This window comes from Aphelocoma coerulescens, chromosome 1 (genome assembly GCF_041296385.1).
Source record: "Aphelocoma coerulescens isolate FSJ_1873_10779 chromosome 1, UR_Acoe_1.0, whole genome shotgun sequence".
In the NCBI taxonomy this organism is placed as follows: domain Eukaryota; kingdom Metazoa; phylum Chordata; class Aves; order Passeriformes; family Corvidae; genus Aphelocoma; species Aphelocoma coerulescens.
Genome location: NC_091013.1, coordinates 6,744,877 through 6,757,693, shown reverse-complemented (window position 1 = coordinate 6,757,693; position 12,817 = coordinate 6,744,877). Strand labels below are relative to the sequence as shown.

The 12,817-nt window shown below is 42.2% G+C and overlaps 1 protein-coding gene across 1 annotated transcript in view; it reads right to left on the bottom strand.

Annotated features, from left to right (window-relative positions):
- The window catches only part of MAOB (monoamine oxidase B), a 52,021-nt gene extending 39,565 nt beyond the window's left edge, over positions 1-12,456 (bottom strand). Inside the window, exon 1 of the mRNA XM_069025177.1 lies at positions 12,196-12,456. Within this exon, the coding sequence (XP_068881278.1) occupies positions 12,196-12,241 (46 nt within the window). The 5' untranslated portion in view covers positions 12,242-12,456. The remainder of the gene's footprint in view (positions 1-12,195) is intronic.
- Between the last annotated feature and the right edge of the window lie 361 nt (positions 12,457-12,817).

Sequence of the window (12,817 nt, the reverse complement as noted above, 5' to 3'; positions counted from 1 at the left end):
AAAGAGAAAAAAACACTCCCTTTATGAGGAATTAAGTTTCTTGATTGTAAAAATTAGATCAGTTAGCAGAAGAATCTGGTTTGCTGTTTCTTAGGCCTAATTACTCTAAAATTCAAATAAAACCCCTCCTTGTTTATACTCAGGGCTGTCTGACCTCCTTCCAAGAAATGTCCCCACAACATCCTGTAATTCAGTGCCATCAGCATTAGTTACAGTTTCCACGTCACTGTGACCCCGGAGGGATGGAGGGCAGGACCAGAGAAAAGACTTTGTCCTCACCCACAGCTAAGCAGCTATTTTGCACCAGTGGGATTTCTCCTTCATCCTCCACAGCTTCTTTATTGCATTGCTGTGCTAGAAACTGCAATTTAATAGCACTGGTCTTGTTTGTGCTCTAATGAACACAATCCGATTACTGCTCTGCCACTGAGAGATTGAACCTGGCGCTGGTCACCTTTACCTCTGTCACTCATCATTAGCCAGCTAAAATGTTTTAATTGAAATAATGGCTTGAGACAACAATGCCTGTAAGGCATTATAGATAAGGATTGTAGATAAAACAAAAAGCAAGACAACAACAGCAACAAAAAAAAGCAAAACCAACGTTGGCCCAGGATCTGGGTGAGTTAAGGTGGTACAGGATTGTTTTGTAACATTCCTCACATTATGGAAAGGTCAAGGAATTTTTGCTCTTGTGAAGAACACTGTGCTTTCAGAGTGAAGGTAACCTTTTATCTTCTCTTATTTGGGCCATCTGAACAATGGTGCTTTAGATATCGGACTCAATCTTATGGAAGAAAGATACAAAAACCATAGTTCAGAATCTAAAACCATGGTAGAGCTGGGCCCCTGTAAATTGTCACTCTTGGTCATGCCTCACCTTCACGTGCTAAACAGTACAGTGAAAAGTATCACAGCAATTCTTTTTTGATCCAAGTATTTTGGCCATGGGGGGGAGATACTCTGTCTTCCTAAACTATATCACCATGCTGCAATTAATGCCATTAAACTGAATATCACTAATGTAGAACATTCCGGAACTTAGGAAAACAACAAAATTACAGTTTCAGAAACACCAAGGAGCAAAAAAAAGACTTTATCAACCTATCTGCTTAAAATGCACATTTACTTGAAATATTTGTACAGAGGACCTAACATTTTTGCCTAAGATATGGCACTCTATGAGCAAATATAATTTATTTCTGTTGGCATTTCATTGTCTAGCCAAGACAATGAGTTTTTCTTCCTGAGCTCCAACTCTGTAATCTTGTCACTGAGGTCAGTATGAGTATCCCCATGAGTTAATGGGACTTCATGGGAGCATAAACTCTAATCCCAACTTTCTGTGATCCCTTCTCCCTGCAAGAGCTCCTGGATGATTCATCCATGGTACAGGGAGCAGCATTTGTAAAGCAGAGTTCTTAAAACCAGCATTACAAACATTCAGCCTACATTTGTCCCAGGCATTGCAGCTGGTTGAGTGATACAGAGCCTGGGCAGATATGAGTGAGATGACCAAAGTTGTGGGGTGTTAAGTTCAAACCCTGCCAAGCATGGGATGAAGACAATTAGTGGCATTTGGGTGGAAATCCAACACCTTTCATACAGTGGTACCCAGGCTTCAGCACTGAAGGCAGAGCTGTTCTGCCCAAGGCTTCCCACATTTCCACTTCACCTTTACATCTGAAGTTCCCCATGAAACTCAATATTGACAAAACTCAGCACTCCAGCTTTTCAAAGGTTGAGTATTTCTAGTATCAATCATTTACTCAGTGCTCTCTTCATTTTATGGACTTGACACATTTTACACATGGAGCAGAACAGCCAGGCATCACACTTCAAAAGCATGGCAGAAGTCTTCCTCTAGGCTCCAGCCAGGTCAAAAAAACAAACCCAAACACATTCTGCATGTCCTTTGTTATGGACCCAGGATATACTGAAGAGTTAAAGTTAGTAATAATAATAATAATAATAATAATAATAATAATAATAATGATGTAATTATCATTTTTACTCCAATACTATCACACACCTTCAATCCCAGGACCTCCTTTAGCTTAGGTCATCCCTTTCTGCTGGTTTGCAATCTGGGCTGCCTCAAAACACAACAGACGGGGAAAAAAGGACAGAGAGAACTGAAAGTGCTACAACAAACAGATCATAGCACTGGATTAAATAAAGCTGAGCACAGTGAACTGGCTGAGGGTCTATACAGGCAGTTTCCTAAAAGCATCCTTTTAGGCATTATGAAGAGATTATATTATGAAGAGATCTTCAAGCAAATAAAATGCCAGCCAGATTTACTCTGAAGAATAGTTTTGCTTTCCATACACAGCAATGTGGGAAAAAAAAGGCTAGGCTGCATCTGGAAAATTTTGCAAAATTGGGCAACAGTTGCCTCAGAAGAGAAATGCTTATCTGTTTCACCAAGTCTTGCTTGTTCTGAAGCAAAGAATTCATTTTTTTTAGTCCTCTGAGAAAAGTAAATGCTCAAAAAGTAAATGCTCAAAAACCACGATCAACTAGAAGAAGTGAACTTTAAAAATAAACAGACTAACATTCTCATATCTTGACATTAAAGAATAAGATGTGACTTCCCAGATTTGTCAGTATCTGATCACTCCCAGGTGTTCACCTAGGCCAGGCTGGGCAACGGCAAAGCCCAGCAGAGCCATCACGTCCTCATTCCATGGCTATCCATTTTGTTTCATGCTTTAATTGATCTTCTGCTAACAATTTTCACCCAAATAGCACATAATAATTACAGATTTAAATCAAGCACCTCTCAATGTCACTTCCAAACAGCCACGCCCCAGTGACTCCTCGGAAATTCCAACCATCATCAGAGCCCACATATATAAGTAGCTGTGTACACACACACACACAGAGAGAGGCTAAAGTGTAAAGCCTATAAGGATTTGTGAACAGTTTATCTATTTGAACAACTGAAAAATTAAGATGAACACTGCAGAAAGTCCAAACCATTCCCTAGCTGAGATACCAAAGGCTGAGAACATACACGTCATCCAGAGAAGCCCAAAAGGGAGCTACTAAGTAAGATGACTTGGAAGTGACTTCCATCCATCCATTTTAAGTGCAGGCAGAAGGAAGTTTGAGCCAAAAAGTTAATAAAAACATCCCTGCCATCAAAAAAAAAAAAAAAAAAAAAAAAATGCTACCACTAGAATTGTACCATTCTGATAGAATGCGTAGGGGCAAAAATGGTGAAGGAAGAATAAAAGAAAAGATAAGTATCCAAAGTGGAAAATAAAAGCATTTACACCCTTTCCTTTCCTCATTTGTCCTCATTATTTAGCGTAACTCACTGATTCAGCTTCTGGCCAAGCTGCCTCATAAAAAATTAATTCATATTGGAACAAAAGAGGTGTCTTGCTCCAATATTTAATACATTCAAACACAGATTTATCACTCAAGCACAAATGAGACCAGTCTGTACTCAAGCTATCCTTGTAATCCAGGTAATCATGGTGTGCAGGATGAACCTGCTGTTTGATCAGCTGTTGCTGTGTGCAGTCAACTGAACAGACTGAATTCAATGTTTTATATATGAATTATACCATCAAGATAAAGACCAGCTGCCTGGGAGGCAGGAGGCTACAGAGGTGTCTTTCCTCCCCACCCACCTCACTTCCAGCTGCGTGGAAACTGAAAAATATGAAGTTGGATAGTACAAAGTAATATCTGTAAGATGAACAGGGAACTTCGTAACCACCTGAAACATGAAGTGCCAACAGAAGCCAGGTCACCACCTGTCTTGGGGTGACTTTATGATGTTGTATCCCATATTGCCTGCCCTATGCCCAGACATGAATCTTGTGCCTTTTTGTGTCTTTAAACTGAGCCCAAGAGGGAGAAGAGAAAAAACCGAGTGAATTTTTCAAAGCAGTTGTTCAAGGACACAGTTACACACTCCTCTGCGTTCTCCTGCTGTGGGGAGAGGAGCAGAGGAAGCACCCTTCTTGCTTTTCAGCCAGCTTTCAGCTCCTTTTCTCCAGAGGGAGATGGAGAGTTGAACTTTGTTTTCCTGGGACTTCGGTTTTTCCCTTCTTCTCTTCTGGACTGTTTCAACATCGGGAGAATTTTCCACCGAGGCCCCAGAGGTGGGCCCACATCGACCCAGCTCGGAGGAGGAGGAGAGAGACCACACCTACAAAAGGACTCTGAAATCTTCCCAGGTCTCTCCACAGTGAGAGGTTTTATTTTCAGCATTTATTATTCTTTTCCTGTGTGTTTGTTAAATAAGTAGTGTTTATCTCTTTCACCTTCCTCTGAGGAAGATTTTTTTTTTCCCAAACCTGGTGGGGGAGGGATGGCTGTAACCCGCCTTCTATCAGAGGACGTTCAAATTTGGACTTTCCTCCAAATTTGTCTCAAACTGGCACACCACCATAACTTAATCTTTGCAAGATGCCCAAGACTCTAAAGAGCCACAGCCAGACTCTTCATTGGTAAAAATTAGTGCATCTGTGATTTACTTTGCCATATATGCCAGTTACTAGAAGCAGCCCACAAGGTGTCAGACTTTCTAGACTGGACCACTCATTCTTCCAGGGATGGTTCTCACTTTGCATTCCCCAATCCTATCCCTTGCTCTCCTCTTCCCTGACCTCCCTTCCTCTACACAATCACACACAGACCCCTACAAAAATCCCGATGCCCACCATTTCCTTGGGCAATTCCCTGCCCTCCATCCATTGCTGATGCTGCTCCTGGTGCCGTTAAGAGCCCACAAAGTGCACACAGTTGAGTCCTGTAGGGCTGTGGGTGGCATAGAACAGGGGCCTGCTCTTCCCATAAATAATATTATCACTGTTTCTTGACTAGGTCAGTGCAACTCCTCTGTGGCTTGACAGGCACTTTTCAGCATTACTAATTTATCCAGAACTCAGGGTCTCCCCAAATGAGGCACTGATAACCATTCTTCTTTCTCCTCCCTTCCAGCCCCAAACCAAATGATGGTTTGTGTAGAAAATAGTTTTCCAAGTGACTTTATGCTGATCTTTCTTCTAAGCAAGTTGTTTGAATAGAACACTGACAGGACAGAGAAAGTTGTGCAAAATACAAGAGAATGCGTGGGTTGTTTAAGAGAATGCTAGGCATTCATGGTTTAAACACCAATGGTCTGTAGTGCAGCCACACAGACTACTGAAAAAAGCAAAAAAAAAAAGTTAAACAAGAATTATGCAGCATTACAAAATTATAAACCTTAGACACAAAACAGTCCATAAGGAAAAAAAGCTAGTGGATAGAAGAATGATCACATTTTGACCATCTTGAAAGGCAGCAATTGTAATAATATCTGACATAAATTTACAAGGATGAAATAGGTTATCAGCCCAGAAGAAAAATCATGTTAAGTTCAAAAATGGCTATATAAAAATTAAATGGTTGAAACTTTAATGAGATTAACATAATTTCCTCAAGAAACCAAAGCCTGGCTGAAGCTCTGGAGTCCTCAGCACAAAAAAGACATGGACCTACTGCAGCAGGTCCAGAGGAGGCCCACAAAGATGATCCAAGGGATGGAACACCTTTTCTATGAGGAAAGGTTGAGAAAACTTGGGTTGTTCAGCCTGGAGAAGAGAAGGCTCCGGGAAGACCTTATAACACCTTCCAGTGCCTAAAGGGGCTTATCAGAAAGATGAGGATGAAATTTTTAGTAGGGCCTGTCACAATAAGACAAGGGATAATCATTTTAGATTAAAAGAGGGTACATTCAGATTAGATGTAAAGAAAGTAATTTCCTACAATGAGCGCGGTGAAACGCTGGAACAGGTTGGACAGGAGAGGTGGTGGAAACATTCAAGGCCAGGTTGGACAGGGTTCTGAGCAACCTGATCTAGTTGAAGATGTCCCTGCTCATTGCAGGGCAGTTGGAATAGATGACCTTTAGAGGTCCCTTCCAGCCCAAACTGTTCTCTGACTACAATTCCCCAGGAATGATGACTGATTTTAGAATCATCCCTGAGTGCTTTGTAAGTACATCAAGACACCTTCTCAGCAAAGGAAATCCAAAGGAAGGTCTTAAATACCATAGGGGCCTGCTCAGTAAACTTTTATAACCATGATAAACGTCACTGCTGTATCAGTGCACTCTGTGAAACAACTGCTACAGAACAGAGACGGAACACAAAGGCAAACAACTCCTGTTTTGGGAAGGGGCAGCGAGACAACATGGCTTTTTATCATGAAATAACATAACTATTTAATTACAGTTGTCAGTTGTGCTATGGAGAAGGAAACTGTGCCAGTGGGGAAATGTGCCAAAATCCCCCAGATTGTTTACATACAGAATAGTAACTTCTGGAGAAAAAAAGCCTTCTCAGTTGATCAAATTAAGCGTAAGGCCTAAGTCATTGTCATTAGCTGCTGTGGAAGCTATGTAAATATAGAGCAAACTTTCTGCTGGTTTATAATAATACAAGCAGCACTGGAAGTTTACCTCTGGGACTATCAGAGCTGTGTAAGCCCACATTGCTCAGGCTGCCTACTTAGGCAGTGCAAACACGAACACTTAGCTTTTTGGCACAGCTCTCCAGCTTTGGATAAAACTACATACACACACCAGTTGCTAGGAGTACCTCCAGTAGTCAACAGTATCCTTGTCAACACACTCCTAAGATCATCTTAGACAGCCTGAATACTCCAGGATGGAGCCAGAGCAGTGGGCTACTCATCACAGCCACTGGGACCACAGGCACCAGTGTTTGACCCAGAGTTGTGTCACTGTGGTGTCTGACATCGTGTTATGTGCTGGACACTGACACTAATCACTCACTACAGCAGGGGAAGCACAATGAATTGCGTTTCTCTAAAATTACTCCTGAACTTGATGGTGCCAAGGAGTAAAATGAGCAAATCATAATTCACAAGTACACAGAACGTGATCTTTTGGCAACCTCTTGACACTACAAGAAAATTAAAGAAAGAAAAGTAGCCAAGGAAAAAACAGAGAGGATGAAGATAGAGGATGCAGGTGCACATCTGTGGTCAAGATGAACAAGTAAATAATTTTTAACAGGGTCTTCGTGGAAGGAGGAAGAGCACAAAATTGAAATATTTACTCTTTCCAAGTCACTACTTTTGATCAGGAAAACTAAAAGTTTCCCAAGACAACAAGCTGGCAGTGTGTATGTTAGCAAATAGTGCAGAACATCACACACTTGATCTGAACCAACTCCCTAGTGCAGATGAACACCAATCAGCACCTCCAGTGTGATTACATTCTAGTCAAGTGCTAGACCAAACTCTGACAAATCTCACCAACTAGAAGCACTCCTGCAGGTGCTTGTCCAAGAAAACAATGTGCAGAACTTGCTTACTAAGAACTTTCATTGTCTCCTGTTTCTAATCTTCCTTGCCAAAAAATGTATGCAATTCAGCAGTACAGATAAGAAAATCCTGTGGACGTTCCAGTTTGTAACTTTAACACCAAATGCTACACAGAAATTTTGGTTCCCTATCCGTTATTCCCCACAGTAGTTACACAGCAATTCTTTCCCAAATTTTTGCCATCCTAACTTAGCTATTTTCCCCTTCCATAGTAGTTTTCACATTTTGCTGAACACACTGAATGAACTTTTCCTAACAACACCCTTTCATAATGGTTAAATAAGCTAATGGAAAAGCTTTCCTTAATGATGCATCACCCTGAGACTTGTGAGATGAGATGGCTCCTGCAGGTAAGACTGGAAAGCTTCTTATCAAATCAACTCTCAGACCAATTAGGAGGTCTCAGACAGTGAATTACAAGAGCTGTCCCTGCTGCCTAGGCTACTAAACTATTTCATGACATTATGCAGCTGCTTTCTGTTCTGTTTACTGTGCATTGCCAAGTTTTTTCCTGTGAAATGTCTAGAAGTCAAATGCAGGTTCCATCTAACTGCCTCACACGGCTTTGCAACAGCCATGAGAGTGGTTGGGTACAAGAGGAATAACTCCCTGCTGTCAGATACAGAGACAGGTGATGGAAAATGTGAACCAAGAGCTTTGTCATGTCAACTGGCAGGAAAATGTCCCAGATTCCCTTTGCCAGAGTGCATTCCAGAGAGGGTGATATCCTCTGGAGAAGGTCAGAGTCCTCCCACTGACCAATCCATCCTTGTTCATCATTCACACCTCTTTCATCCATGCCCTCATTTTGGTTGTGTGGGGGGTTTTTTCTTCTCGAAATGGGCATCTAGCATAGGACTCCCAGATTAGTAATGTTCTGCAAAAACAGTGTCTTGTTTGGTAAACCATGTTTTCAAAGGAGGAGTATTGAGACATTGTAATTTACTACCAGAGGGCAAAAAGAAACAAGTATCTACTGAATATTATGCACTTCAACTATTGTTTTCTTACAACATGTCCCAGATTTGTTTTAAAAAACAATTTTTCCTTCTGCATCAGTCTATTTTTAAACAGATAGAATACCTTCAGATAACAGCCCTCAAAATACCTGGTCTGTTTTAGGATGTTTTGATTTTGTTTTTATTTTTAAAGTAACTTGACAGTGGCTCACAGATGCAGCGAGAGCTACTGTAATTATACAGCACATTAAATTGTCACATGAATTAAAAGTGGGCCTTAAGAAGAGCAGAGAGCACAGTGACATCTCAATAATGCATAAATAGGTATGGAAATATTTTTAAAACCAAACATAACAATGGAATTACTTTATCTTACAGTATGTTTTGGTTATAAAATTACAGGAACGTGAGAGGTTGCTTGTGAACAGCAAAACACCAAGCATACTTCAAATAACACCATAATTAAGAAAAGACTTCACCTTTAAGGAAAAAAAGTCAATTAACCTCACTTTGATTGTAAAATCTGTGCACTAGAGATTTAAGAGAAGCATTTTCTTAAGTAGGACTGGCGTAAGATTAGGATAAAATCCGATAATTTACGTGAAAATAATGCAAGAAAAGCAGTTCCCATGGCAAAAACAGGGATAGGAAGACACTTTTGAAAACAAAAGGAGAAAGTCTTAAAACAAAATCTCTGAACAGAATCCAAGATCTTAAGAAAATTTCTATCATCTGTGTCTCAATTAAGAAGATAAACAAGTTTGATGACATCACTGCATAGTTTTCTCATAGTTGTTTTGACCCTAATGCTTGAGGAGTCCTTCAAAGTAAAAGAGAGGACTCTAAGCAAAGAGAAGAACCTGCCATGATGCACATTCCAGCTCTAAGAGGGTCTGTTACACCTCATATCTAAATATTCTTTAGTATCAGACACACTACACACAGTGTGTGGCTAAGTGTTTTCATATATGCTTTCTTACTCTGGGAAATTTTCTTTTAAAATATTTTTTTTTAATCTACACCATTTGCAAAACAATTTCAAGGACTTCTGCTGAAGTTTCACCTGTAAAGTAGAATCTACTCTTAGTAAATCCTTCTGTTCCTCAAAGGTCTTCACTATCATCAACTGTACTGAGATTACCTGACATCTTCAGAAAAGCCACCGACCATTTCTTTGACTTGAAAGAAATGAAGACTAATTTTGAGTAGATTTTCATTACATAAAATATAAATTAGACAGTTCCTTAGTTTTATTCTTCCCTTTTATCAAACCTGCAATAAAGAACACTAAAAATGATTCAGCAAAGGAAGTGGCATCTTCAGATAAAAGAACAATGACCACCTGGGTTGTGAAGGCCTCTGCACTGTTACTTCATTATCAGGTTTTCACTCTTTAAATTTTAGATCCTACTAATTACATCTGGATAAAAAGACAGGCAGAGATGCTGCCAGAGGGTCTGAGCCTGCAAATGGACAGCTTGCATTACCTAAAGAAATAAACAGAAAAGAGATAGCCAAGTGGCAGCTCTGTGACACTTGTTTGCATCCTCCTGCTGGCACAGGTCTTTGTTTGCTCTGCAATTACCTGCTTTGCTGAGGGCTGTAGCGGGTGGCTCGGGCACACCTCAACGTGACAAGAGCCTTCTGCTGTTTTACAGGCAGCAACCATGGAGCCTCAGTCAGCTGAGCCTCAGGCAGCTCAAAACCAGAGACTTTCCAAAGGAATGCACATCGGTTGTGGAGCAGCAACAAACCCGGTCTCCACGGAGTGCCTCATTTTAAAAATCATACACTCCCCTCTCTGGTGGACAAGACAAGAGATCTCTGCAGCAGCTGTGCATGTTAGCAGGGGTTTTCAATCAGTGTGAGGAGATCTAAACCCACAGTTTCATCACTTGGCTGCAAGTTCAATGATTTACAGACAAGTGTGAATCAGAGGTGAAGCAGGAGTGGTACAAAACAGCTAAAGGAAAGTGACTGAAGAGAGGTACTTAGTCAATAGTAATTTTTGTGCCTGTATATTTTTCCAGCCTTTGTGGGAAGACAGGAGAAAAGTTGCAACCACATGAAACAGGAGCATTTTGGCGAGTATTTCGTGTAAAAATAAGTAAATAGAAAACTGGTTCTCCCTGGCACTTGCTGCTGTCTACAGGTGGCAAAGCACACGCTTCACCACGGCTTATGATGCTCTTCCAGAAAAATGTAAGTGGGCTGTGCAGGCCTGCCATGAAAATATTCCCATGGCAACCATGAAAAACAAGGGTATTTTAAAAGCTGTTACACTGGCTCGTTCACTCCAACTCATTCAACAGAGGGAATGTAGCACTACTGCTGTACAAAACCATGCCACTGGAAATGTTTCTGTTTACAAGGCACGAACAGACAGTTACCACTGCCTGATTACTTTAATTGAGTTTCTGTTTCTCTGTGACACACGGTGTAAGTTAAAAATGAGCCATAACACCGTGTTCAGAATCAACTGTGCTTTGTAGAAAACCAACGGTTAAATTTTTGCTGTTTGTGTAAACATACTTGAAACATTCAAACATTATTCAGGAGTTTGTTATCAGAGAACCGTCCTTAGGAAATAATGCCAATGATTTTGTCTCTGCATTTTGTAGATCATTCAAATTTCATGCTACATACCTTAACATGATGATTAAATAGACACCTAGAATTATATATAAGTAAATAGTGGAAATTAAAAGATGTGTGAAAAACGGATGGACAAAATCACATTTTGAAACAGATCTCAAGTAATTTGTTTGTGGTTTGCCAGGAGATACTAACTGGATCTGTGGATGTATGCACACTCATTATGCTCTGAGGAGATTACCACATGGAACAGGAGCTATCACTCCATACCTCCCAGTGCTAAGGCACCAAAAACCAATTGTTTGATATGCCAAAGGCACGGGGGAAAAAAATCTACCGCACATGTACAATTTATTTGGTGTATCTCAGAACAAAATGCACAGGGGAGACATTCACCATGGGCAGGCACAGAGGTCTTCTAGCCCTGATTGGGTTAAAAACAGCTGATCACTACTCAAGAGCAAAAAGGCTCAAGGCCCCCAGTGCTGTCTGTCCATTTCTGCCAGGCTGCTCACACTCTCAAATCCATACCTGCGCTGACAGGGGAGCTAGAAACTTCCTAATCATCCAGCTGATTTCAGTCATTTTTCCTTTATGCCTCTACCTGCGCTAAACAAAAGGCAGCCAAGGATTTAAATTAATCATGTGTGACCGAGGGCCTCTGCCTAACACCCCTGGACTGGGTGCAGAGGATGCAGAGTGCTTCTAGGCTCGCTTGTCCAAAAGATACAGGGGTACTGGAAGAATTGCACAGGTTCAGGGGATGCCAGGACTGGACAGTGGAAGAGCCACAAAAATGGAATGTAAATCTATAGAATTAAATTGAATTTTTTAAAAAATAGTAAAATGAAAAATAATAGTAAAAATAGATTATAATGGATATAAACAATAAATAAATTATAACGAAAATAAATAATAATGAAAATCAATAACAATACAAATAAATGGTAATAAAATTAAATCACAATAGAAACAAATGGTAATAAAAATAAATAGTAATAAAATAAAGAACAATAGAAATAAATAATAATAAAACCAACAATAAAGTAATTTATAAAATAACAATAAGACAAGAATAACTAAAATAACAATACAATTGAAATTAACAACAGCTTAGAATAAAATACTGCCTGCACCATACAGCACGCCGCCAGAAGGATGGGGGCTGTGCTCAGCCGGCTCTACCGAGCCGCTGGGGATGCGCTCGCCCCGGCGGACCCGCTCGGGCCGGGCGGGGGTCGCGCATCCCCCCGTGCCCGCCCCGCCGGCACCGCCGCCCCGCACCCACCTGAGATGCCGCCCCCGACCACGACCACGTCGCATCTCTCGGCCATGGCGCTGCCCCGCTCCGGGCGCTCGGTGCTCCCGCGGCGGCTCCGGCCGGGCTGAGGCGTCCCCGCCCCGCCGTGGCACCGCCCCCGCTGCGGGCCCGGCCGGGAGGGATCGGGCCCGGGAGGGATCGGCCCGGCCGGGAGGGATCGGGCCCGGGAGGGATCGGCCCGGCCGGGAGGGATCGGGCCCGGCGAGCGGGGCGGGACGGAGCTGCCCGTGCTGGGCACTGAGCCGCCGTGCGGGACGGGCGGGGTGCTGGGTCTCTCCTGCCTCCCGCACGGCTTGGGGAGGGAATCTGCCCCTGGTTGAGGAGCGCAGCAAACGGGGGCTCTCTGCTTGGGTGGTCTGGAATCCACTTCTGCACCCTCTGCAGCCAGTCTGGGGCTGCCAGAGGGGACCTGTGGCTGCCGAGGTAGGGACTCTGGAAGACCGGCTCGTGTTTTCCTTGTGAGAGCCCCCCGAAATAAGAGTTGGCACCTGGTGCCAGCTGCAGGGTGTGCTGTGTGACGGTGCCGTGTGTCAGTGCCCCTCCAGACCGGCCTGCAAACACAGAGCTGTCTGTGAGACCCCCAAGAGAC